The sequence below is a fragment of the Panthera onca genome, chromosome F1 (assembly GCF_046562875.1).
Source record: "Panthera onca isolate mPanOnc1 chromosome F1, mPanOnc1 haplotype 2, whole genome shotgun sequence".
Lineage (NCBI taxonomy): Eukaryota > Metazoa > Chordata > Mammalia > Carnivora > Felidae > Panthera > Panthera onca.
In genome coordinates, this window is record NC_138355.1 from 65,921,286 (window position 1) to 65,945,426 (window position 24,141).

Sequence of the window (24,141 nt, forward strand, 5' to 3'; positions counted from 1 at the left end):
AGCAATACTATATTATGTTCTTATAAAAAAAATAGACCATCTAGACTTTTGATTCTGTGATGTTGCTAAGAAATGAGCTTCAAAGTCCTGTATGGCTAAATCAGATACAAAAATAGGATATTTTAATGCTACAAAATACATTCCAACATCTCGCACAAACTCAAGCCAGATCAAGTACTGATCACCATGGATGAAATCACTGGCTTAATGGGTGCCATTGCCTTGGTTCTATTTCTTATTTCGGTGAATCTCTCCCTCTAAACTGATACCTAAAGCAGAAACGGTCACTGATTAACCCTTCATCGTATTAGACAACCCAATTTTTCCATTAAATAAAAGAAGAAAGAAACTTTGTCTCTTTGAAATTGATTTAAAAGCCAATTTCTGATTTATATAACACACACATTTTATAACTCACACATTTCTAATTTATGTAACATATATTATTGCATATCACAGTAAATATATTTACAAATACATTCCAAAAAAAGTGTACAGCTAAAATCATTAGCAAATTTAATTTGTGGCAACTTTATTACTATTCCTTTTTTTTTTAATTTTTTTTAACATTTATTCATTTTTGAAAGGCAGGGAGAGACAGAGCATGAATGGGGGAGGGGAGGGGAAGGGAGAGAGGGAGACACAGAAACAGAAGCAGGCTCCAAGCTCCGAGCTATCAGCACAGAGCCCGACGCGGGGCTAGAACTCACGGACCGCGAGATCATGACCTGAGCCGAAGTCGGCCACTTAACTGACTGAGCCACCCAGGCGCCCCACAACTTTACTTTAAATATTCAAATCAATTAAGTATTCTAATTTGATTTCTCTTGGGAATCTTAAGAATACTCCCTTTTGGGAGCACCTGGCTGGCTCAGTCCATGGAGCCTGTGACTGCTGATCTCAGGGTTTTGAGTTTGAGCCCCATGTTGGGTACAGTGACTTAAAAATTAAAACTTCTAAAAAATAAATAAATAAAAATAAAAACTCTTTTAGGGGCACCTGGGTGGCTCAGTCAGTTAAGCTTCCAACTCTTAATTTTGGTCATGATCTCATGGTTTGGGAGTTTGAGCCCCACGTCTGGCTCTGTGCTGACAGTGTAGAGCCTCCTTGGGATTCTCTCTCACCTTCCCTCTCTCTCTCAAAATAAATAAATAAACTTTAAAAAAAAAAAAGGGAAAAAGAAAGAGGGGCTTCAGTAGCTCAGTAGATTAAGCGTCTGACTCTGGATTTCGGCTCAGGTCACCATCTCATGGTTTCATGGGTTCGAGCCCCACATCAGGCTCTGCGCTGGCAGCAGGAAGCCTGCTTGGGATTCTCTCTCTCTCCCTCTCTGTCCCCCTGCCCCCACTCACACTGTCTCTGTCTCCCTCAAAATTAATAAACTTAAAAAATAAAGAAAAAACTCCTTAAAAAAAAAAAAAAAATATATATATATATACACACACAATACTCCCCTTTTTCTCATAAAATTGTTCAAAACAGAAAAGGGGAAACTTTCCACTTATACTACCTGTACTCTTCTCAAATCTCATGACAGAAAGCCAAAATTTCATTTTACTCCTTCTAGTGTGTGTGTGTGTGTGTGTGTGTGTGTGTGTGTGTGTTATACCCAGTTCCTGGTCACCAAAAATTAAATAAAGCAGTTTCATTACTGGCCACCTGAGCCATTTAATTGGCAGAGTCAAGGCAATAATCTTCACCCTACAAACTTTTATTTTTTTAATGCGGAATGCCTTTGGACAGGGAGTATGATTTCACGAGTGAGAAAAGGTAACAGACGCAACCCCTGCTAACTGCAGGCCCGGGCTGCCCTACGCAACCGCCTGTTCTGAGCGAAGGGGAAGGACCGGCAGAAGGCAAAGGCAGAAGCGTCCACCAGACGCTCTCAGGCAAACCGCGCAGTCGGGCACGGCCTCCTGAAGGACGGAGGACGTCCTATGTACAGGGATCATCAGGGATCCTCGGAGCAGTTTCCCCTGCTTCACACGGCCCCAGAAATAAGTCAGCAGCCACCTAAGAGTAACAGTGACTGAAGTCATCAGATGACAATACAGTACCGGAAACTGGTGTCCTTAATTCTTACTCTAGGACTGCAATGAAGTAACTGGAAGATCTTAGAAGAATCCTTTTTGCTCCCAGGGCCCGTTTTCACGGCAGTAATAAAAGGGGGTTAGACCAGAATGGTGTTCTTGAACCTATTATAACCCAATAGCAAGTAGCATGATAAATTTAGTGGGTCATAAGAAACTTAAAAAAAACTTGACAGAAAAGCACAGGATAAAATAAAAGGAAACAGAATGCTTTAAATGTAGTAAGAGCTTACTTACTGTCTCCCTAGACCGTGTGTGTTGAGAAAGATGTAAAACACATTTCTTACTGTGGACTGTGGGCTGTGGACAAAAACTTGAGAGCCATCCCGTGAATCCCCTAAAGGTCTCATTCAATCTCAAACCAAAACGGTTCCAGTACTGATGCTAACCACCCATACTGAACTACCACATATCCCGGAAATGACTACTGCATCATAAGATACGGATAAGACTAACTTTGCTGTCGATTTTGAGATCACCACATTGTTCACCTAAGATCAGTCTCTATACTTTGTCTCTCAAGACTTACAACCACCTGCTGAAAATTTTTACAAATTAAAAGAATACATTTATAGAGGGAGAGAAAAGGCAGCAGCAAGTTTTAAGACGTAATAATTTGAAATTCATGCTGCATCAGGGCTGCGTTGAAAGTAAAGCCCCGTTAATGGAGCACAGAGTAGTGACAAGAGCACTGGACTGAGACAAGGCCTAGGCTTGAATCCTAACTCAGATGGAGCAGGTCAGATGATCAGGTGAGGATTACACAGCGAATGGACACAAAGGTTCTTTGTAAACTACAATGTACCACACATACGGGAGGTTCAGTAAGGGGAGCTACCCTGCAGCTATGAACAGATCGAGTGAGGAGGCAAAAATTCTGAACTCCATCGCCAATGTGCCTCACAGCTGCTCAGATAAACTGTGCAAATAAAGCAATACTGAAAATATCTGCCCACAACCCAGCTCCTATTTTCAGATTTTAAATTTTAAAAATGACTTACGAAACCAAAACAGACAAAACCTGGGAATCACCTTTAATCGCTGCAGAAGCTGAAAAACAGCCCAAGTATAATTCACACTCCTCCAAGATCCCTCGGTCTGCCCCTTACTCTGTATGTATCGGGGCTCTCGTTCACCTCAAAGGGCTGTTAGGAAGCTTAAATATCTGTGAGTCAGGCACTTAGACAAGTGTGGCACACACTACTTTATCAATGTAGCCAATCTTAGCAAGATGATCTTGGCTAAAACACCTAACCGATTCCTTCCACGGTAAAATGGGAATCAACAGTACCCACTCTACAAGGATTTTGTAAGAATCAAATAGGACTCTGTGAAAATAAATGATTTATAACCCAATATGAATGTGAAGTACTTATCAAACTGTATTAGAGCCGAATTCCCCTACAGCGTCAAAAAGACAAGGATTATGGAAATGTTCCAGATTTAAAGAAGCTACAGACAGATAACAACCAAATGCAGTATCTGGCCCTTGACTGGTTCTTGTACCGAAAGGGAAAATTTTCAATAAAGGAGATTATTGTGTCAACTGATAAAACTGTAATACTGACAGTTGATTGAAGTATTTTACAAATGTAAATGAATGAAGCTGATAACTATAACTATACTGTGGGTATGTAAGAGATTATCCCTGGGGCGCCTGGGTGGCTCAGTCGGTTGGGCGGCCGACTTCAGCTCAGGTCATGATCTCGCGGTCCGTGAGTTCGAGCCCCGCGTCGGACTCTGTGCTGACAGCTCGGAGCCTGGAGCCTGTTTCCGATTCTGTGTCTCCCTCTCTCTGACCCTCCCCCGTTCATGCTCTGTCTCTCTCTGTCTCAAAAATAAATAAATGTTAAAAAAAAAAATTAAAAAAAAAAAAAAAAAAAAAAAGAGATTATCCCTACTCTGAAAAAACACACACTGAAATGTTTGGTGGTAAAGGACTACAGAGTATGTAACTTACTCTACAATAGTTCAGGGGGGAAAACCGAGTATGTGTGCGGATGGAGACACAGGCAGAAGGAACAAACTAATAAAGCAAACGGGGTAAAATGTTAACAGGTGAATGGGTGAAGGTACCGGTGTTCTCTGGAGAATTTCTGTTTCTGCAATTTTTTTTTAATTGTTTTCTTCAAATTTTTATATAAATGCTAGTTATATATATAACATACAATGTAGTATCGCCTTCGGCAGAATTTAACGATTCATCACTTACATCTAACTAAGCATCTTACATGCTCAACACAAGTGCCCTCCTCAACACCCATCACTCCCCCAGCCCATCCCCCACCCGCCGCCCTCCACTGACGCCCGGTTTGGTCTGTATTGTCAAGAGTCTCTCACGGTTTCTTGATTTCGGCTCAGGTCATGATCTCATGGTTCGTGAGTTCGAGGCCCGAGTCAGGCTCTGTGCTGACAGCTCAGAGCCTGGAGTTTCCTTCAGATTCTGTGTCTCCCTTTCTCTCTGCCCCTCCCCCGCTCACACTCTGTCTCTGTCTCTCTCAAAAATAAATAAATGTTAAAAAATTAAAATTAAAAAAAAAGTCTCTTACAGTTTGTTTCTGCAACTTGTAAATATTTGAGATATCATTATGAATATAATTAGTATTATCACCATATACAAAGCCTAACACGCATGCACCCACGCACACACACACACTTGCAGAGCCACAGAAAATTTTAACCCTAACACTTAATCCTTGCATATCATTATTTAACCATTCAAAAGTTCTCCTCCATTAATAATTAATATTCTTTCACAGAGTCATAAAATATAATCTTCCAGGGGGCACGCCCCTTCCAGAATAGACAGCCATCGAAATACTTGGCCGTTCTCCTTTGTGAATTATCTAGTCACATATTTTATCCATTTGGTAATTGGGTTAACTTGCATTTTTCTCACTGATTTGTAAATACTCTCTAAATCAAAAAAGGGTTTGGGGGCGCCTGGGTGGCTCAGTCAGTTAAGCCTCCTTGATTTTGATCTCGGGGCGCCTGTGTGGCTCAGCTGGTTAAGCATCAACTCTTGCATGATCTCATAGTTTGTGAGATCGAGCCCCACATTAGGCTCTGTGCTGACAGTACAGAGCCTGCTTGGGATTCTCTCTCTCCCCCTCTCTCTGCCCCTCCCCTGCTCATGCTCTCTCTCTCTCTCTCTCTCTCTCTCTCTCTGTGTCGGTTGAGCGTCCAACTCTTGGTTTTGGCTCAGGTCACCATCACATGGTCTGTGAGTTGAGTCCCACATCAGGCTCTTCTGCGCTGACAGTGTGGAGCCTGCTTGGGATTCTCTCTCTCTCCTTCTCTCTCTCTCTCTCTCTTCCCCTCCCCACTCATGCTCTCTCTTTCTGTCTCTCTCTCAAAATAAATAAAGTTAGAAAGAAAGAACGAAAGAAAGAACAAAAGAAAGAAAGAAAGAAAGAAAGAAAGAAAGAAAGAAAGAAAGGGAGAGAGAAAAAAAGAAAGAAAGGAAGGAAGACACAAAAGGCCACCCTGTGTATAATTCCATGACATAATATGTCCAGGATAGGCAATTCCATACAAACAGAAAGCAGGTTAGTGTTAGTGATTGCGAGGGGCTGGGGAGAGGAGGGGAATAGGAATGACCACTAATGGGTAGGGAGGTTCTTTTTAGGGGGATGAGAACATTCTGCAATTAGATAGCAGCTCCTGCCATAGCACAACTTTGTGAATATACTGAAAACCACTAAATTTTAGATCTTTTAAAGGTGAACTTTATCTCAACAAGCTATTAAAAAAAAAAATTACATAGAAAGCTACAGACTCTCTCTCCAGACAAATGCACATACCCAGTACTATAATTAATGATGCAAGGAAAGGGGGGACGTGAAGAAAAGGGGAGCTGTGTATGGAGACACTGTCCATGGCCCTGTGACTGGCACTCTCATACACTCAAAGTCGAAGAATAAATTAGAATTACCCTATGGAGGGCCATTTGACAATATCTATCAAAATGTAAAAACTACCTACCTTCTGCCTCTAATTTCAGTTCTAGGAATTTCTCCTACAGATATACTTGCACATAAACAAAATTAAATGAGTATCAAGTTATTCAACGAAGGGACTGCTTATAAAGAAAAAACCTTAAGTAATTAGGACACCCGAACGAAACAGGCTACCACGCAGCTAGCAAAGGAACAAGAAAATGTTCTAAGTGCCAATATGGCAAGTACGCGAAGATATACTGAAGGGGAAAAGGAAGGTGCAGGACAGCATGTAGACACTAGTTACCATTTCTGTAAAATAGGTAAATAGGTAAAACTGTAAATACCAATATATTAAGGAACTGTCTCAGGAATGACGCATGAAAAACTAGTAACAGTGACTGCTTCTGGACAGGGGAACCCAGTAGCTACAAAGCATCTGGGGCATGGAAGGACTGTCTTCAGGAACAGGTTGCAGGAAGGGAAACCAGAGAAAAGGGAATTAAGTATTAATTATTTATTAAGATGGAAATCAGCATCCCTTTAAAAATAATTATTTCCTGGGGTGCCTGGGTGGCTCAGTCGGTTAAGCGGCTGACTTCGGCTCAGGTCATGATCTTGGAGTCCGTGAGTTCGAGCCCTGCGTCGGGCTCTGTGCTGACAGCTCAGAGCCTGAAGCCTGCTTCGGATTCTGTGCCTCCCTCTCTCTATGCCCCTCCCCTATTCATGCTCTGTCTCTCTCTCTCAAAAATAAACGTTAAAAAAAATTTTTTTCAAGAATTATTAACCTTATCAAGATGCCAAACTGAAAAAAAAAAAACAAAAACAGAACAAAGAATGCCACAGCTGCCACAGTTCACAAATCTAACCTAATGACACAAATCTAAGTGCGGTACCAGCAGGGCGGGGGGAGAAACACCTTCTGTTCCCTTTCCAAAACCACCGTAACCACAAATGAAATGATTTGCCAAAGTCCTTATTCAAGATAAATTTTTAGAAGGCCCACACCTCCACCTAAGGAGAAACTACAAATATTTTAACAAAGCATGTTCTTCTCTGATCTGCAGAGTCCCTGCTAGCAGCAAAGCCAGAAAGCAGTCAGCACAGAAATAATCTTTTACTAAAATCTGGATGGCTTTTTCGGTCTCCAAATCCTTCCTGTTGAATTTATTCTGATGGATTCCTTTACTTTCAAAGCCTACAGAAATATCATGATCCCATGTCTTTGTTGTCAAGGAATTTAGTCACAAAAAGTATCTATTCATTATTTATCTTCTTAGAACTAAGCTGGCCACACCATTTAAGGATATTCAGCTCACTCTTAGACCTAACAGAGAACCCATTCTTGGGTGTCACAGATAACACAAGCAACTTAAGCGTCATTAAAAAGGAAAAAGAAATTTTTTTTTCCAAAATAGAGCACAGGCACTCTCCATTTTTCTAACAGTTTCTCTGCATTGCTTTGCACTGGAAATAAATTACGTTAGATTTGTATTTTCCTTGAAAGGGACTTCTCTAGGGTCTCTTGTGAGTCGTGTTACTATACGTCTTCCCGGGCATGCCAAGAATACAAGGCCCTGACCACTCTTTACCCAGGCCGTTTCTCAGGGCTGTTTCCAGCAAGAAACCTTGAGAGATGAGGTAATGTCTTCCTCTGGACAATGAGGAAACTTGCCCACCACTTGCTGTAAAGCTCAGCATTCCTTCACTGCAATAAAGAAACACCGTGTGCACAGCATCCGTCTGGGCCCATATCATGTGACCTCCACGCTCACAGTACTAACGTACCCGAAATCTTAAACCTAATGGTATAACGGTGTCTCCAGAGAAACGAAGTGACAAAGTTCTAGTTCACTATGCTAGAAGAATCCCATTCACGCCATTTCTAATACCTGCAGGCAGGTAGAAAGGGATCTCCCCAGCACCCAGCTTCTTATGACGGCTTTAGTGATTAGGGCAGGATCCCCCAAAGGGAGGAGACTGGGATGGGAGGGTCAAGGTCACTAAGTAAAGAATTAGAGAGTACAAGGTAATAAAAGGTTTGTAAGATGCTTCATGGGGTGAATGGGCTGAGAAGAAGGCCTGGGGCCTCCTGTCAGCAGAGCCTGTCTCTGATCAGCCTCCCATCTGATGTGATTTCTCCCTGATCGGCCTCCCATCTGATGTGATTTCTAGTTCTGACCTAGCTCCTGATCATTTTCTTTCCACTGTTACCACCTACTGATTTCCAATAGGGGTTTGCTTCACCTTGGCCCAGTACGAAGGACACACAATACAATTTCACCACAGTTTTTTTTTTTTCCTGGTCTTTTATCCCAAACGAGACAACTACAACAATATAACTCCATGGACCTAAAACCAGAGCCATAATGCTTCATGAACTTTATGGAATTATGGTGGGTAGAGGGTAGTAGTTATGGCAGTGCAGATTTAAACAGACTGCTTGCTTTCAGCCCTTGGTTCCACGTCTGGCAACATTCAACGGCCCTTTAAAGAAAGATAAGCACGCTCTCCTATGAAGGCAACTCTGTAGTTCCAAGATTGCCATTTACTAAGAAACTGCATAAGAGAATTTCTACCCTGAAATGAGAGACCATGTTCATTTTTTCCATCACGATCAGAGCCAAAAACCAACCACATTTCTTGAAAACTTAGGTGAGGTTTCCAAGAGTTAAACAGAACAGATTTACCAGCAACAGGCAGGAAGAGTGAGATTATAATTTGAACCAGGCAAACTGTTTCATAACAGCAAATGTGGCACTTAATGCAGTTTGCAGAATATGGTATGCAAAAAACGCTACTTAGGGCAGTAGCAGGTCTCCAGAGACTGAAACTAGCCAAACAAAAGAACAAAAAAGGTAGGAAAAAAGAAGCCATGTCAGCCTTACAAAGCCACAAAAGACTGATACGCTTTCTCTTGCTGAATTACTGCTTTTTCACCACACTTTTGGCTTAAAAGCACAAAAAGCACAGAATGAAAAATTTTTCTGTTGGGCCATTTTTAATCAGAAATTTATACCACTTCAAATTTATCATAATTTCATGGGACTTGAGTCTAACAAATGCACGCACTATTAAGGTCAACCAAGTTACTAACACAGGAGACCATCCCAGCAGATCAAAGTTTCCTGCAGCTCCTTCTGGAACAAATTTACTTCCGGTTCCTGAGAGGCTTGGCCAGCTGATAGGACAGACTGATGTTTCTTCACTTGAAATAAACATTAAGTCAAAACCTCTACCAGAAAACTCATACTGAAAAAGCCTGGCTCACTTCCTGATATGCAGGCCAAGGAAAAATAAGCACAAAACCTCAACTCAGGTTGACTAGAAAATTTATTCTAATCGCCTTTAGGTCTCTTGCACTAGACACACAGTACTTGAAATCTTTCTCCTATAATACTGTCGACTCTAAACTCTGAAAAGTAGTAAGAATGCTAGCCAATAAATACTGCTTAAAAAAAAAAATCATACCTGTTGGTTCTATACTTCTGCATCTCACACATCCCCCAGTTCAATGTTGATGGAGGCTTCATCAGTAAATTATTCACCAGATTTACAGAATACTCTTAAGAGTGTGAGAGCAGAACAAACGTGGTCTTTCGCACCAGAGAAGTTATAGTGAATGTCTAATTGATCAATAAATAACCAACTGAAATGTTCAGAGATTACAAAATGGGTCAGCAGAACACAATGATGAGTACCAACATTAAGATGCTCATTATTTAGGGGCGCCTGGGTGACTCAGTTGGTTAAGCATCCTACTTGGGCTCAGGTCATGATCTTGCGGTTCACAAGTTTAGGTTCCCAGTGGGGCTCTGTGCTGACAGCTCAGAGCCTGGAGCCTGCTTCAGATTCTGTGTCTCTCTCTCTCTCTCTCTGCCCCTCCCCTGCTTGCACTCTGTCTCTCTCGCTCTCTCTCAAAAATAAACATTAAAAAATAATTTTAAAAAAAGATGCTTATTATTCAGATATTAGCTGGAAGAAAAAAATTAAAAGATCTCCTCCCGTTTTTAAATACAATGACTGGATCAAAGGATTTTAGGGTTGGAAGGACCCTTTCTAAATAACGCTAACTGTACCTGTTCTAGTTGAGTCCTCTGGAATAACCCAGATCAATCACCCTGTTTTCCACACATCAACCTTCACGTCCTAGAATCGCCTCTCAGATCTACATTCAGTGTTCTTCAGTTTACTGAGTCATTCCAAACCTTAAACGCTGCCTCTACCCAGAACATAGTTTCCAGACCCCCTTCCCATCCTGGCCACATTCCTCTGGACTGTCCCATGATCAGACGTTGTAAGTCTATGAAGACAGACTAACATTATGTTAATATTTTAACAACTGGGACATGCTGTTAATCTATATTTTCTAAAGTTCTAATTAGTCTTTACCTTTTTCCATGTCTAAGGTATTTCATAACAAATACTTCAGGGGCACTTGGGTGGCTCAGTAGGTTAAGCATCCAACTTCAGCTCAGGTCATGATCTCACAGCTCATGAGCTCGAGTCCCACATCGGGCTCTGTGCTGACAGCTCAGAGCGTGGAGCCTGTTTCAGAATCTGTGTCTCCCTCTCTCTCTGCCCCTCCCCACTCGTATGCAAGCACACACACGCTCACTCTGTCTCTCAAAAATAAACAAACATTAAAAACATTAAAAATAAAAAAATAAATACTTTAAATGTCCTAACATGGAATAAAGACAACTTTGATATTTTCTGTTGCTAGTTCCATTGCACAGAAGAAACATTCAATTTATAATTTAAAGAGGATTAAAAGGAAAACTTAAAGGATCATTTTAAAAATCCTCTTTCATCATTCTTAGCCTTCTCGGCCTCCTATGAAAAGCACACCCTCTCTTTTATTGGTTGTACCATCTTTTTTTTCTTTTTTAATTTTTTTATGTTTATTTATATTTGAGAGAGAGAGAGAGAGAGAGCAAGCAGGCGAGGGGCAGAGAGAAAGGGAGACACAGAATCGAGGCAGGCTCCAGGCTCTGAGCTGTCAGCACAGAGCCCGACGGGGGGCTCGCACCCACGAACTGTGAGATCATGACCTGAGCTGAAGTCGGACGCTTAACCGACTGAGCCACCTGGGCTCCCCCCCATCCTTTTTTTTTTTTTTTTTTTTTTTTTTTTTTTTTGAAAAAGAGTGAGAGAACAAGTACGCATGTGCAAGCAGGGGAGGGGCAGAGGAAGGGTGGAGGGTAGAAGAGAGAGAATCCCAAGCAGGCTCCACATTCAGCACAGAGCCCAACCAGGAACTCGATTCCATGACCCTGGGATCATGACCTGACCTGAAATCAAGAATCGGATGCTCAACTGACGGAGCCACTCAGGTGCCCCATAAAACTTTTTAACTGACGATACCACGGAATTGTTTTGGACGCCGATTGTTGTTTATTTACTATGGAAATTTTCCCACACACCACAACGAAAGAAAGACGACACACCCAACTTTGATGACTGTCAACATTTTGCCGATCTTGTTTCCTCCATCTTGGGCTTCCCGCCCCACCCCCAGAGTATTTCAAGCAAATGCCAGCGTATCGTTTCATCTTCAACTGAAACACACACTGTGTATTAGTGCCTATTATGCCATAAGCACTGTGCTTAACCTTTTCTGGACCTCAAATTAAAGGAACGTTAACAGTCAAGGCTAATCCTGTACCATCCATGTCTATTCTCGTCCGACACTAATCTTCCCCCGTGTCTGGGTGCACAGTTTTCAATACCTATAAACGCTATGGGAATTACTGCAGATCTTCAATGTTCTGCTTCATCAGAAAATATTCCTTTGTTATGGGTCTTTACAATATTGCCGGCTGAGGTCACTCGGTTGTGTTTAATGCAACAGAGGAGCAATTTCACTACTGGGCTGACACGCTGGGTTAATAAATTAGGGTGGACCGATCAGACAGTATTCGATAACCTTAAGAACTCACAGCGCTTTAGGACTTTAAAAGTACTTCGCAATACCTAAAGAAAAGGTAGTGTGGCAATATTCACAGTCAGTAATATCTACTTTTATCTTAAAGAAAACACATGAGTTTGGCTTCCCGGTAACAATTTGAGAGATGGTTATTAGACTGGTTATTAGAATGGTTATTTGACTTTAACTTTCATTAAACTTTAGGCCCATGATACTCAATTACTTCTTGGTACATAACGTGAGGTATTTTTGTACCACGTTTTAAGAAAGCAGAGTTAGCTGGCAAATGCTATAACTGGCTTCAGGGAGGACAGATCTTAGGAAACTCTGTGATTTATAAATTACAAAAAAAAAAAAAACCTTCAACAGGCTAGAAAACCTGAAGATTTGCAAAGATGGGAAAACACCAACTAGTCACTGAGACAGAATTCCTAAGAGCAGGAAGTTATTACGCAGGGGTGAAAACCCTTCATAAGTCAGGACAGAAATATAAACCCTGATGAGAAAATAGTCTACAGACTCTTATCTGGGTCTTGCCAAAGACATTTCAATCAGGAGACCTGAAAGAATCCTGTAAGACACTAGTGTCTGCCTGGGCTGGGGAAGGGCTTGAAGAATGTGAGGAGAGGGCTCAAAAGGAGTTACAGCAAAGTATGCATACGTCACTTTTTTTTTTTTTTTTTTAAGCTTTATTTATTTATTTTAATTTTTTTTTTTTTTACATTTATTTATTTTTGAGAGACAAAGTGAGAGTGGGGGAGGGGCAGAGAGAGAGGGAGACACAGGATCGGAAGCAGGCTCCAGGCTCTGAGCTGTCAGCACAGAGCCCGACGTGGGGCTCGAACCCACAGACTGTGAGATCATGACCTGAGCCGAAGTCAGATGCTCAACTGACTGAGCCACCCAGGCGCCCCAAAGCTTTATTTTTTTTTTTATTAATTTTTTTTTAACGTTTATTTATTTTTGAGACAGAGAGAGACAGAGCATGAACGGGGGAGGGTCAGAGAGAGAGGGAGACACAGAATCTGAAACAGGCTCCAGGCTCTGAGCGGTCAGCACAGAGCCCGACGCGGGGCTTGAACTCACGGACCGCGAGATCATGACCTGAGACGAAGTCGGCCGCTTAACCGACTGAGCCACCCAGGCGCCTCAAGCTTGCTTTATTTTTGAGAGAGAGAGAGAAAGAGAGAGAGAGAGCATGAGTGGGGGAGGAGCAGAGAGAGGGAGACACAGAATCTGAAGCAGGCTCCAGGCTCTAAGCTGTCAGCACAGAGCCCACTCACGAACTTGAACTCACGAACCAAACCATGAGACCATGATCTGAGCCGAAGTCGGACGCTCAATCGACTGAGCCACCCAGGCGCCCCTATACGTCACTTTTTATCAAACAACTTTAGCCTCTTTCAGACCTTTTCGCTTGGATTCTAACAAAATAATCTGCCACCAAATAACGGATGTGCAATCCCAGCACATTCTTTTATTTGAGGCAGTATAAAATAATTTAGAAAACAGAAACAAGGCAAGGAAAACAAAGCGTGTTTTGGTTCTGTTGGTTTTGAAATCAGGTGTGATAAAGCACTGGGTTTCAACACTTACATCCGAGCCCACACTTCTCACGGTGCTTTGTAGGACAGGTTTAGTCACAGAGAGTTTTCCATTCGCCAGGCTGTTGGCCACAGGGGCCGGCACCACATTCACCATGGGATTAGGTAGTTGCGTGGCTCCCCCGGTGACAGCAAGGACCGGGGCAGGAGAGGGCAGGACTCCAGGTGCCTGAAGCTGGACCACGGCAGGCGAAGAGAGCACTACTGTTGGACCTGAGTGCAGAAAGAAGGAAAGGAATCACAGCGTGCACGACCGATGAGGCAGAGGATGCCGAACACTCAGGTCTCTTCTGCGGCTGTAACAGGAAGTTGACACTGAAGGGATTTAAAACCACCAATGAAGGGGGTGCCTGGGTGGTTTAGTTGCTTAGGCGTCTGGCTCTTGATTTTGCAGGTCATGATCTCACAGCTTCATGGGTTCGAGCCCTGCACTGGGCTCTATGCTGATAGCACAGAGCCTGCTTGGGATTCTCCCTTTCTCCCTCTGTCCCTCCCCTGCTTGTGCTCTCTCTCTCAAAATAAATAAATAAACGTTAAAAAAAACAGAAACAAAAACCCCACCAATTAAAACATAACCCATAGCAGCACACACACAAACTTCTGTTGTTGTATTTTTAATGAAAACTAAATTTGTTCCCTTTGAAGTTATCATTAATAATGTATTTCCATATTTTTTCTCAACTGCATGTGTGCCAAACTTGGTAAGTTATACATAGATTTTTCTATCAACCTCTGAAATTAGTACTAAAAAATATTTTTCATATTGTAAGTAACAAGACTTTTATACTGAACACTGAGAGCCACGTATTTTATTTTTTAAATTGTTTTTAATGTTTATTTTTGAAAGAGAGAGAGAGAAAGAGAGTGAGCGGGCAAAGGGCAGAGAGACAGGGAGACACAGAATCCAAAGCAGGCTCCAGGCTCTGAGCTGTCAGCACAGAGCCCGACATGGGGCTCAAACCCATGAACTGCGAGATCATAACCTGAGCCAAAGTTGGTCATGGCTCAACTGACTGAGCCACCCAGGCGCCCCAAGAGAGCCATGTATTTTAAACTAATCGGATTTAGAAATACAACACCAAAAATATATAAACGGTGATTCAGTAACTCAATACTTGGAAAGACAGGAGCTACAAATATCAAAATGTTAAGACTTGCAGCAATATTTATAATAGCCAAAATACAGATGCAACCCAAGTGTGCATCAAGAGATGAATGGATGAGGATATGGTAAATACAGGCAATGGAATACATAAAAAAGAATGAGATCTTGCTGTTTGCAACAACATGGATGGATCTAGATAACATAATGCTACGTGAAATAAGTCAGAGAAAGACAAATACTGTATGATTTCATTCATATGTGGAATTTAAGAAACAAAACAAACAGAGAAAAGGGACAAACAGCAACAAAAACCAGACCCTTAAATACAGAGAACGGGTGGTCGCCAGTGGGGAGGAGGGTGGGAAAAGGTTGAGATAAAGGGATGTAGAGCACACTTCCTGTGATGAGCACTGAGTAACGTATAGAGTTGTTCAGGCATTACCTGCACACCCGAAACTAGTAAGACTGTATGTTAATTAGACTTCAATTAAAAATATACTTTTGGGGGTGCCTGGGTGCCTCAGTCAGTTGAGCGGCTGACTTCGGCTCAGGTCATGATCTCACAGCTCGAAGGCTCGTGAGTTCGAGCCCCGTGTTGGGCTCTGTGCTGACAGCTTAGAGCCTGGAGCCTGCTTCGGATTCTGTGTCTCCCTCTCTCTGACCCTCCCCTGCTCACACTCTGTCTCTGTCTGTCTCTCTCTCTTTCTCAAAAATAAACAAACGTTAGAAAAAAAATTTTTAATATATTTTTTATGAAGTTGTTCACGATATCCTTGTTTAAAAAAAATGTTAAAACTATCTGAGATGAATTCGCAGCTAACAGGCACAGGAAACATAAATCCGTAATTTAAAACAGTCTGTAGACAATACCAACTCCCCCTACACACACAAAATGGCCTACAAATCTGTTCTCAATCCTCACATTTAACATTATTTTTTCAATTATGTTAATTGGAGAATCAGTATCATTAACCTAAAGAAGACTCCTATAACTCATAACTGTGGTCTATTAAAAATCTTACTTGCCTGCTCAATGTTTCCTTTCAGATCCGGCCAATTTTATCAGGTGCTGAAAGCCTCCCCCAATATCCACAGCTGCTTGAGCAAAATATCTAACAAAATAAAGGTACTAAAGTAACCAGCAACTAAAATTACATAAATATTTATAATTCTTCTTTAAGGGGAAAAAAAAAAAGGCATTATACTTTCAGACAGTGTAACATGACCCACGTAAAACTCAGCTCGGTATTTCAAAGGATCAAGGAAAACTGAAAATCTAAATAATACTTCGGAACACCTGTTTGTTAAGAACACCTGTCTTAGCATAAAAAAAAAGTCACATCTATTAAACCAAAGTCTTTGTTTCAGATGGCCTCAAAAAGCATACTAAAAGTAGAATTTAGTTAATAGCATTACATCCCAGATAAGTTATTAAATTAGCACAAAATATGTAAAAGTAATACGTACAATTTACTTAGACAAAAATGATCACTAAACATTTTTATCTTCTTTTCCCTTGGACTCCTTTTATGAAACAAAAACGTATAAAATAAGGAAATGACTCAGAAGCAGATATAAATATGCTTAGACCAAATGTGCAAATATAAAAATAAATTAAATAAATAGCATGTGACCAAATGTCAAGTTTTTTAGTAACACTTGTTAAGAAACCACAACACTCGTTATTAACTCATTATTATGTAAAACTTCAACCAAGGGTTCCCACCCTGAATATAAGTATTTTTCTTTAACATCAAAAAGTATGGGCCAACTGGGTGGCTCAGTCGGTGAAGCATCCAACTTCAGTTCAAGTCACGATCTCACAGCTCTTGGGTTCGAGCCCCGCGTCAGGCTCTGTGCTGACGGCTCAGAGCCTGGAGCCTGCTTCAGATTCTGTCTCCATCTCTCTCTGCCCCTCTCCCTCCCTCCCTCTCTCTCTCTCTCTCATACACACACAAAAGTAAATAAATATTAAAAAGAAAAATTTTTTTTAAAAAGTATCATGGCCACCCAAGATGGTCAGGGCTGTCCATTCAGTTTCCAGGGACTGAGAAAATACATGTTGAGAAAAGGCTATTAAGAACTTAGTAAAAATTTAAAATAAATCTGTAGTTTATTACTCGGAACTATAGCCACAAAAATCTGAAAACCCGGAGTACAAAGATATATAAAACAAATTATCCAGTGTATAGAAAATTCCTGCCCCCTATATGGGTTTGCAGACGCCTTCTGCACAATGCCCAAGGCTACCACTCCCACCACCCACACCTTAGGTCCACAGTTTGCAGGCTGGGAACCACTTGACCTAAAACCATACTTTGAGAAAGAGCATTATTAGAAGCAGTGTTCCACGTCTTGTGAGTTTCAAAAGTACAATAAAAAGGTCCCGAAATGAAACACTGTTCGGTGAACTTGGGGATTATTCCAAAGACAAGAGGGGGTAAGCGTAAAGCGTTAAGTCATTTCAAAGAGAGAGATCACACTTCTAGTTCCAGCTAACACATGCAGGCGGCTTCGGGATATTGCTTCAACTCAGAAGAATAACCCAAGTCTGTCCTGTCTGTGGCCTCGCTGGCAGCATCCCCTTGCTGAGAGAACCACATCATGCAGTGAGGGAGACAGAGCACCACTGAGGCAAGGTCTGTGGACCGAATGTGGCTCCGAGTCCAACCAGGCCACCGCCGCCTCCTGTTTTCTGTAACGCACGTCAAGCCCTCTCGTCCCAGGGTACACAACTATCCCCAAATCAGCTAGCATCTAAACCGAGGATCCTCTAAATACTCCAGGCCTGCCTGGGTCTCAAGACTGAATGGGGAGAAATTTCTAATACGACGTGTTCAAGAAAAACTCAGAGTGACTTGCTCAACACGGACCCAAAGGTGCTCACAGATCATAAAATGTAATGCAAAGAACTGTTCTGGGCCTCAGTTAGCAGCTGAACATAGTGATGGCTGTTCCTAGCGTGGAAACGGTCCAAAAGGACATACCAAAAGGCTGTTTATCCCTTTCAGCCTGCTCAAAATCCTCTTAGGCATTACACGCAAATCCCCCTTAACAGAACATGGCTAGATTCAATGCTAAATGCTTCTATGTATGACTCATCAATTGTAATAGTTCTTTCTTGTCAATCTTCTTCAGAGGCTTCAAACTATGTATCCAGCACTGCTGAATGCCTACCTTGTCTAAAATAGGACAGCTATGCGACCTGGGGTAAATAATTTCTCTGTGTCTTAATTTTCTGCTATGTAAAATGAAGATAATAATAGTCCCTATCCTCACAGAGCTGATGTAAGGATTCAACAAGATAATGCACTGAAACACTTATAACAGTGTCTGCCACACAGAAAAAAACCTCAATGTTGGCTGTTATTTATTATTAACTGCCATTTCTGTATAATAATAGCTTCCATGAAGGGTACTGCATGAATTATTAATTCATTAGTTCTCATAGTGACTGTTATTTAACTGTTTACATAAATGTGTTAACTCCCAATTAGAATTGTTGAGATCAAGGGGCACATCTCTGCGTTCTTTTAGCGGCAACAAAGTAGTATGGTGACTAATTACAGGCCGTGAGCCAGACCCCCTGGGCCCAGGTTCTGACTCTACCTCTCATGAGCAGAATGACCTGGGGCAAGTTATATCACTTCCATCATCCGTTTCAATGACTTGCGCTATTATCCACTCAAAAAGCCCAAGACAGGGGGTGCTTGGGTGGCTCAGTCGGTTGAGCGTCTGACTTTGGCTCAGGTTGTGGTCTCGCAGTTCGTGGGTTCGAGCCCCGCGTCGGGCTCTGCGCTGACAGCTCAGAGCCTGGAGCCTGCTTCAGATTCTGTGTCTCCCTCTCTCTTTGCACCTCCCCTGCTTGCACTCTATCAAAAATGAATAAACATTAAAAAATTAAAAAAAAAAAAAAAAAAAGCCCAAAACAGGATACATTCCGCTCTATCCTTCGTTCCCCTTCCAAACCATCCAATCACCAAGCCTGTGATTCTGCACTTTCCCATACTCGCACTCTCTATCCTGGATCTCCGTTCTCACTGATACAGCAGGCTTTCACCAGCCCTCACCTGCACTCCTCCTAACACTCTTAGCGGACTTAGGGGCAGAAATTGTTCCAGGCAGACAGAACGGTCTGAGCCAAGAAACTAGGGAAAACATGAGAATTCAAGGGACAGCGGCCAGATTCATCAGGCTAGAAGAGGAAGTTGGGTTTATAAAAAGGAGTGATTATAATGTAAAGTTAGAAAACGAAACTAGAGCCAAACCATGGTGCGCCTGACTTCCAAGTGAGAGAATTTGAACTTAATCCTGTAAGAATTACTTCTCTTTTTTTTTTTTTTTTTTTTTTTTTTCAACGTTTTTTATTTATTTTTGGGACAGAGAGAGACAGAGCATGAACGGGGGAGGGGCAGAGAGAGAGGGAGACACAGAATCGGAAACAGGCTCCAGGCTCCGAGCCATCAGCCCAGAGCCCGACGCGGGGCTCGAACTCACGGACCGCGAGATCGTGACCTGGCTGAAGTCGGACGCTTAACCGACTGCGCCACCCAGGCGCCCCAGAATTACTTCTCTTTTAATAGTAAAATATTTACTGCTGATACTTATGTTGATTACCTGTAAAATGCCTTTCCTGTATTTCCCCTCTACCTGTTTCAAATAAATGGAAGACATACTTAAAGCTGTATGTTTTCATAATACCAACTCTCTAGATTGTACAAAACCAGACAAGCACTTTATATTAGCACCTGCTCCCCAAACTAAGTAGTATCTTCAGATAATGGGAAGGCACTGACATTCTGAATAATGTGTGATTCAGGTTTCTGAACCTGATAACCTGCTCAGAAAAGAAGTTTGTCTTCTATCACTCAAGCATGATCTGCTAAGAGCAAATTCTTAGCAACACCCTTTGCTTTACACACTTGTCATAACGTCAAGTGTTGCTTTGTATACTTGTGTTTTAATACATTGCGGGAACTATAACGAGGTTCTTCACAAGTTTAAATTCTTAGCCTTTGGGAAAATACAGACCCTTCTGAAATCCCGATAAAAGTTTTGGAGACTACTCCTTGAAAAATCCACATATACAATAAATCTTACATCTTATTTCAAGGAGTTCATGAACACTTTACATCCATTCACAGACCACAAGCATACCCATTCTGTAGGACCACTATTTTTCGCACGATAAAGGCAGCAGTTCTGACCCTGCACTGAAAGCACAGGTATCTCAGGTTTGTCGGGGAGGGGGGGGTGGGGGGGGGTGGGTAGAGATTGATGGATTTTTCACTGGCTTGTCCAGTCTCCCACCTGGTTCTCTTTGTCAACGGCCTATTGTTCACGACCTTGGAATAGAACAAAACTAACAAATTAACTAGAAATCAAATTTATGACCTTTGCTCTCATTAAAACTTGCTCTTCTTGCTCCAAAGAAGTGAATGAACAACCCAGAGCTGGGAACAGCGCCATAAAGACAAGTGTAACAATGGTGGTTTGTTTATAACCCATGCCCCATTAAGACCTAGTCCTAAATTCAGGGAAAGAACATTAAACAAGTTTTCCTTTACTCTTGTGTGCACATAGCAATATGAAAAGAGTGATAGGCAATCTGCCTAAGACATCTCCATGTGCAAATGATTCCTATATCTGCACAGTTACCAAATCCTCAAACATGAACTTCTCTCAATAACTTCTTGCAATGCTAGAAGTAATTCCTGCAGAACAAGTATGTGAGGCCATCTGGTGGATAAAATATAGAAACACACACATTCTTAACTACATGAAGACAAGCATTCAGATTCTTGTCTTTTTTTATTTTATTTTATTTTATTTTTTTACATTTATTTATTTTTGATAGACAGAGACAGAGGACAAGTGGGGGAGGGGCAGAGAGAGGAGAAGACACAGAATCCAAAGCAGGCTCCAGGCTCCAGGCTCCGAGCTGTCAGCACCGAGCCCGATGCGGGGCTCAAACTCACAAACCGTGAGACCACGACCTGAGCCGAAGTCGGACACCCAACCGACTGAGCCACCCAGGCGCCCCCAGATTCCTTTCTAATGCCCCTACTCACGATCATGTTTACCAAACCATGTTGCCTCTGCAGAGACTAAGAGCCTGATCCTTTTGCCAAAACTCACCTATTAGACCTGTAATGTTATTTTACATGCTGACCTGTTCTTAAAAACAAGAGTTCAGGGGCACCTGGGTGGCTCAGTTGGTTAAGCATCTGACTTCATGATCTCCTGGTTTGTGAGTTCAAGTCCCACATCGGGCTCTCTGCTGCCAGCGCAGAGCCTGATCTGGATCCTCTGTCCCTCTTTCTCTCTGTCCCTCCCCTGCTCGTGTGCACTTTCTTTTTCTGTCCCTCTCTCTCAAAAATAAATAAACGTTAAAAAAAAGTTTAAAACAAAAAACAAGAGTTCATAGACACAAAAACCTCAAGATGAAATGATACCAAGGAAGTTTCCCAGATTTTCTTCTTCATTACAAGTGGCTATACAAAATCACAAGCCTGACAGTTGTTTTCCTAACTAAAACTGTAAGAAAAAAGACGTATCAAACATAACTCATCTGGAGAGCGATCTCTCTTGTTAGGATAGGAACCACGTATTAGTCATCTCTGCGAATCCTCAAAACCAAGGACAATTCCTGGCACTCAGCGTGTGCTCAGAAATTATAACCCAAGATAAAACAAATGACATGACGCAACCTTAGTGCCCATCACTTAAACACACGCAGCCTCAAATTCTACTCAGGTACCTTTAGCGGGTGCAGGATGTATGCTGATAACTGGTTGCTGTTTTGCCAATGGCATCAGTGTTGGCAGTGTCTGAATTATGATGGTTTTTGCTGGAACGCTGGAGTTTGTCTGAGTCTTGGGTGCTGCTGGAAGTATTAAAGGCTTGGGCTGAATTGAAGGTTTTGAAGTCATCTGAATTTTTTTCTTTGGAGTCATTCCATTTGCTGGAGAAAATCCAAACAAATCACAAATCAATCTGAAAGCAATTCCCAGAACACAGCTTCCGTTACACACCTTTTTCTACACATTATCTTGACTTCTTAGTAAGTATCTTCAACTGGAGTTTAAGCATAGCCACTCGAGATCTTACTGGACTCAAGAAAGGTCCTTAACCTGAGGTCTTCCCCTTTTCTTTTCAGGTACAATTGATATATAACCTTATATTAATTTCAGGTGTACGACATGATTCGGTATTTGTATCATGTAATGATCATCACAGTAAGTCGAATTACCACGTTAGCACAGTTACAATTTTTAGGATAATTTTTAAGATGTAATCTCTTAGCAATTTTCTAATATGCAACACAGTATTATTAACTACAGTCACCATGCTATACACGACATCTCCATGACTTATTTATTTTATAAATAGTGAGAGGGGCGCCTGGGCGGCTCAGTTGGTGGAGCGACCAACTTCGGCTCGGGTCATGATCTCAGAGTTTGTGAGTTTGAGCCCCGCGTCGGGGTCTGTGCTGACAGCTTGGAGCCTGGAGCCTGCTTCAGATTCTTTCTCTCTCTCTCTCTCTCTCTGCCCCTCCCCCCACTCATGCTCTGTCTCTATCTCAGAAATAAATAAACATTAAAAAAAAAAAAAATTATAAGTAGTGAGATCTTCCTTTCTGACCAAGCCGCAGCTTTGGGAAGGGGATATATGAACTGGTAAAGGAGAATAGCTAAAATCAGTGAATAAAGCCTAAAGATTAAGAGGTAGTAAATGTCACAACTAAATGGCCTTCACAATCAAGATCTTCAACTGAATCTTGGCATTCTCTCTTGAAAACGATGAGGCCTACTTCTACTTGAAAGCATTTTTCACCTAGAAAGACAAAACCACCAAAGAAGAGGATTCCCTGCCTTTCCTCTCCACATTAACTAACCATAACAAACAAAACAGGTCCACTCTTTTAAAACCAAAAACCCAGCTTAATAAACATGAACTTAATCCAACGTTTTCTTTTTAAAAACGGAACCTAAGCTCAGTCCAAGTTAGGACATGGAGTCATACCAACTCTGCTCCTAGGGCCAATGATGGGCTTATCTTCTTTCAGTGGCTCTGCTGAGGAGGGACTATGAGAGCTTTCGCCGTACAAGGAAAGGGGAGACATCTGGGAAGCAGAAGACAAATCCAACTCCTCCTGTAGCAACATGAAACACAAACAGATTCATGCAGAAGCATACAGTCCTTGAGCAGAAAATTGCTTAGAGGGGCAAGATCCATACATAAGCAGATAAATGCTTCACAACAACTTCAAGGCAAAGGTGTAATACATTTGAAACTTTGTATACTAAGTACTAAGAGACTGGATAAATAAGCATTATCCATCAATACTAGGGAAAAATAACCCGAACTGCAGAGTATTCTATGTTATCCTCTCATATTAAAGATGGGAATCACTGATCTGCTTCTACGTTTCCTCCCACAAGCTTGGTATTTATTTGGTTCCTAGCTATACAAACATTTAGTATATGATAAGTCTATGGTGAAAATGCCAATATCCTTTTCCCCCAGTCTCCTATTCAGTCTTACAAGAAACTCAAAACAAATAGTTCTTACTAATTTTTATTCTTTATTTATTAATGCTGTCTTTGTCCCAAATGTTTTGAAAGAAAGACAAACACTAAAAGGAACAGGGCTATTTTACTTAATGGATGAATTGGTAATACAGAGATGTACAAAGATAACATTTTCCAAGTCTTAACATTTAGCGGATCTGTCTCATTTTGTTGGCATACGGAAATTTAACATAGGATAAAAGTAGCATTTCTATTTTGAGAGAAAAAGATGTTACATATAATAATAGAATAGACATACATAAATACATCATACCACCTTCAAAATACTCTGTAAGATTATTAAAAGGAAAATTAAGAGGGGTGCCTGGGTGGCTCAGCAGGTTGAGCACCTGACTTGATTTCGGCTTGGGTCATGATTTCATGGTTCGTGGGTTCGAGCTCCACACTGGGCTCTACACTGGTTGTGTGGAGTCTGCTTGGGATATTCCCTCTCTCTCTCTTTCAAAAATAAATAAATAAACTTAAAAAAATATTTTTTTTTAATTAAGAGAATATTTGTTTACTCTAAGCATAATGTAGGCTCCCTTAATTTAAAACAAAAAACAAAAAAAAACACCCAGAAGCCATAAAGGAAGAAGAAAGAAATTTGAACAAACAGTAATTAAAATATTTTATAATAAAAAATAGACCAGGGGCGCCTGGGTGACTCAGTCCGTTGAGTGCCTGACTTCGGCTCGGGTCATGATCTCACAGTTTGTGGGTTCGAGCCCCACATCGGGCTCTGTGCTGACAGCTCGGAGCCTGGAGCCTGTTTCAGATTCTGTGTCTCCCTCTCTCTCTGCCCCTCCCCCACTCGCACTCTGTCTCCCTCTGTCTCAAAAATAAATAAACACTAAAAAAAATTTTTTTTAAATAAATAACTAATAAAAAAAATAGACCAT

General features: G+C 41.5%; 1 protein-coding gene and 1 non-coding gene across 4 annotated transcripts in view; one reads left to right on the top strand and one right to left on the bottom strand.

The window, feature by feature from the left end:
• ATF6 (activating transcription factor 6) overlaps positions 1 to 24,141 on the bottom strand; it is a 199,432-nt gene that overhangs the window by 156,933 nt on the left and 18,358 nt on the right. For all 3 annotated transcript variants that reach the window (XM_078441310.2, XM_078441309.2, XM_078441311.2), the window contains exons 6-8: positions 22,692 to 22,821; positions 21,427 to 21,630; positions 13,554 to 13,774 (exon numbers count right to left, since the gene is read on the bottom strand). In XM_078441310.2, coding sequence (XP_078297436.1) covers positions 13,554 to 13,774; positions 21,427 to 21,630; positions 22,692 to 22,821 — 555 coding nt within the window. The remainder of the gene's footprint in view (positions 1 to 13,553; positions 13,775 to 21,426; positions 21,631 to 22,691; positions 22,822 to 24,141) is intronic.
• Positions 18,375 to 18,459, top strand: TRNAQ-UUG (transfer RNA glutamine (anticodon UUG)). The gene has a single exon. It is a non-coding gene; the product is annotated as a tRNA-Gln (tRNA).